General features: G+C 35.0%; 1 protein-coding gene across 1 annotated transcript in view; it reads right to left on the minus strand.

The window, feature by feature from the left end:
* Positions 1-622, minus strand: part of LOC119590844 (phosphatidylinositol 3,4,5-trisphosphate 3-phosphatase TPTE2-like) — a gene marked incomplete at its 5' end in the record, with an annotated part of 9758 nt that overhangs the window by 2557 nt on the left and 6579 nt on the right. The window contains 1 exon segment of the mRNA XM_037939601.1: positions 23-226. Within this exon segment, the coding sequence (XP_037795529.1) occupies positions 23-226 (204 nt within the window).

Below are 622 nucleotides of genomic sequence, written 5' to 3' on the forward strand. Positions count from 1 at the left end.
TCACCCCCCTTTCAACACCTACCTGGCAGTTCTTTTGCGTCGCGAGATTAGCCTGGAAGGGAATTGTGTGGCAGCGACTTCCCAGAGTAAGGAAGAACTCGGAACCATCACTATTTCCCACCGTGTACATGCCTCTGAGGGTGATCCTGGTCACTATCAAGGGGGTTTCGGGGGGGAGCTGACCCCTAGCTCTTACCACGTGTTCATAGTACCCCACGTATCGACTCTGTTGGGAAATATGGTTTTCTTTTTATGCTCAGGTCTTTACACTGATTAGATTGATATCGTTAAAAGGTATTGTTTAAGAGAAAATGAATTTATAATTCTCTTTACTAAAAGAAATAATAATAAAAAATCTATTTTGAGGTAAAATATGATGGTTTATAATTCTCCTTGAAAAAAAATCTATGTTGAGGTAAAATATGATGTTTTATAAATGTTTTAAAAAAATCTATTTTGAGGTAAAATGTGTTGGTTTATAATTCTCCTTAATAAAAAAAATCTATGTTGAGGTTGGTCAAACACATTCTAAGCAGCCGTTTGAAGCTTATTATTTTTCGTATTATTCTTTAAGTAGTTTCAAATATTAAGGAAAAAATAAAGAATTTCTGTAATCTTCCCA

Source organism: Penaeus monodon, chromosome 27, assembly GCF_015228065.2.
Source record: "Penaeus monodon isolate SGIC_2016 chromosome 27, NSTDA_Pmon_1, whole genome shotgun sequence".
NCBI lineage: Eukaryota > Metazoa > Arthropoda > Malacostraca > Decapoda > Penaeidae > Penaeus > Penaeus monodon.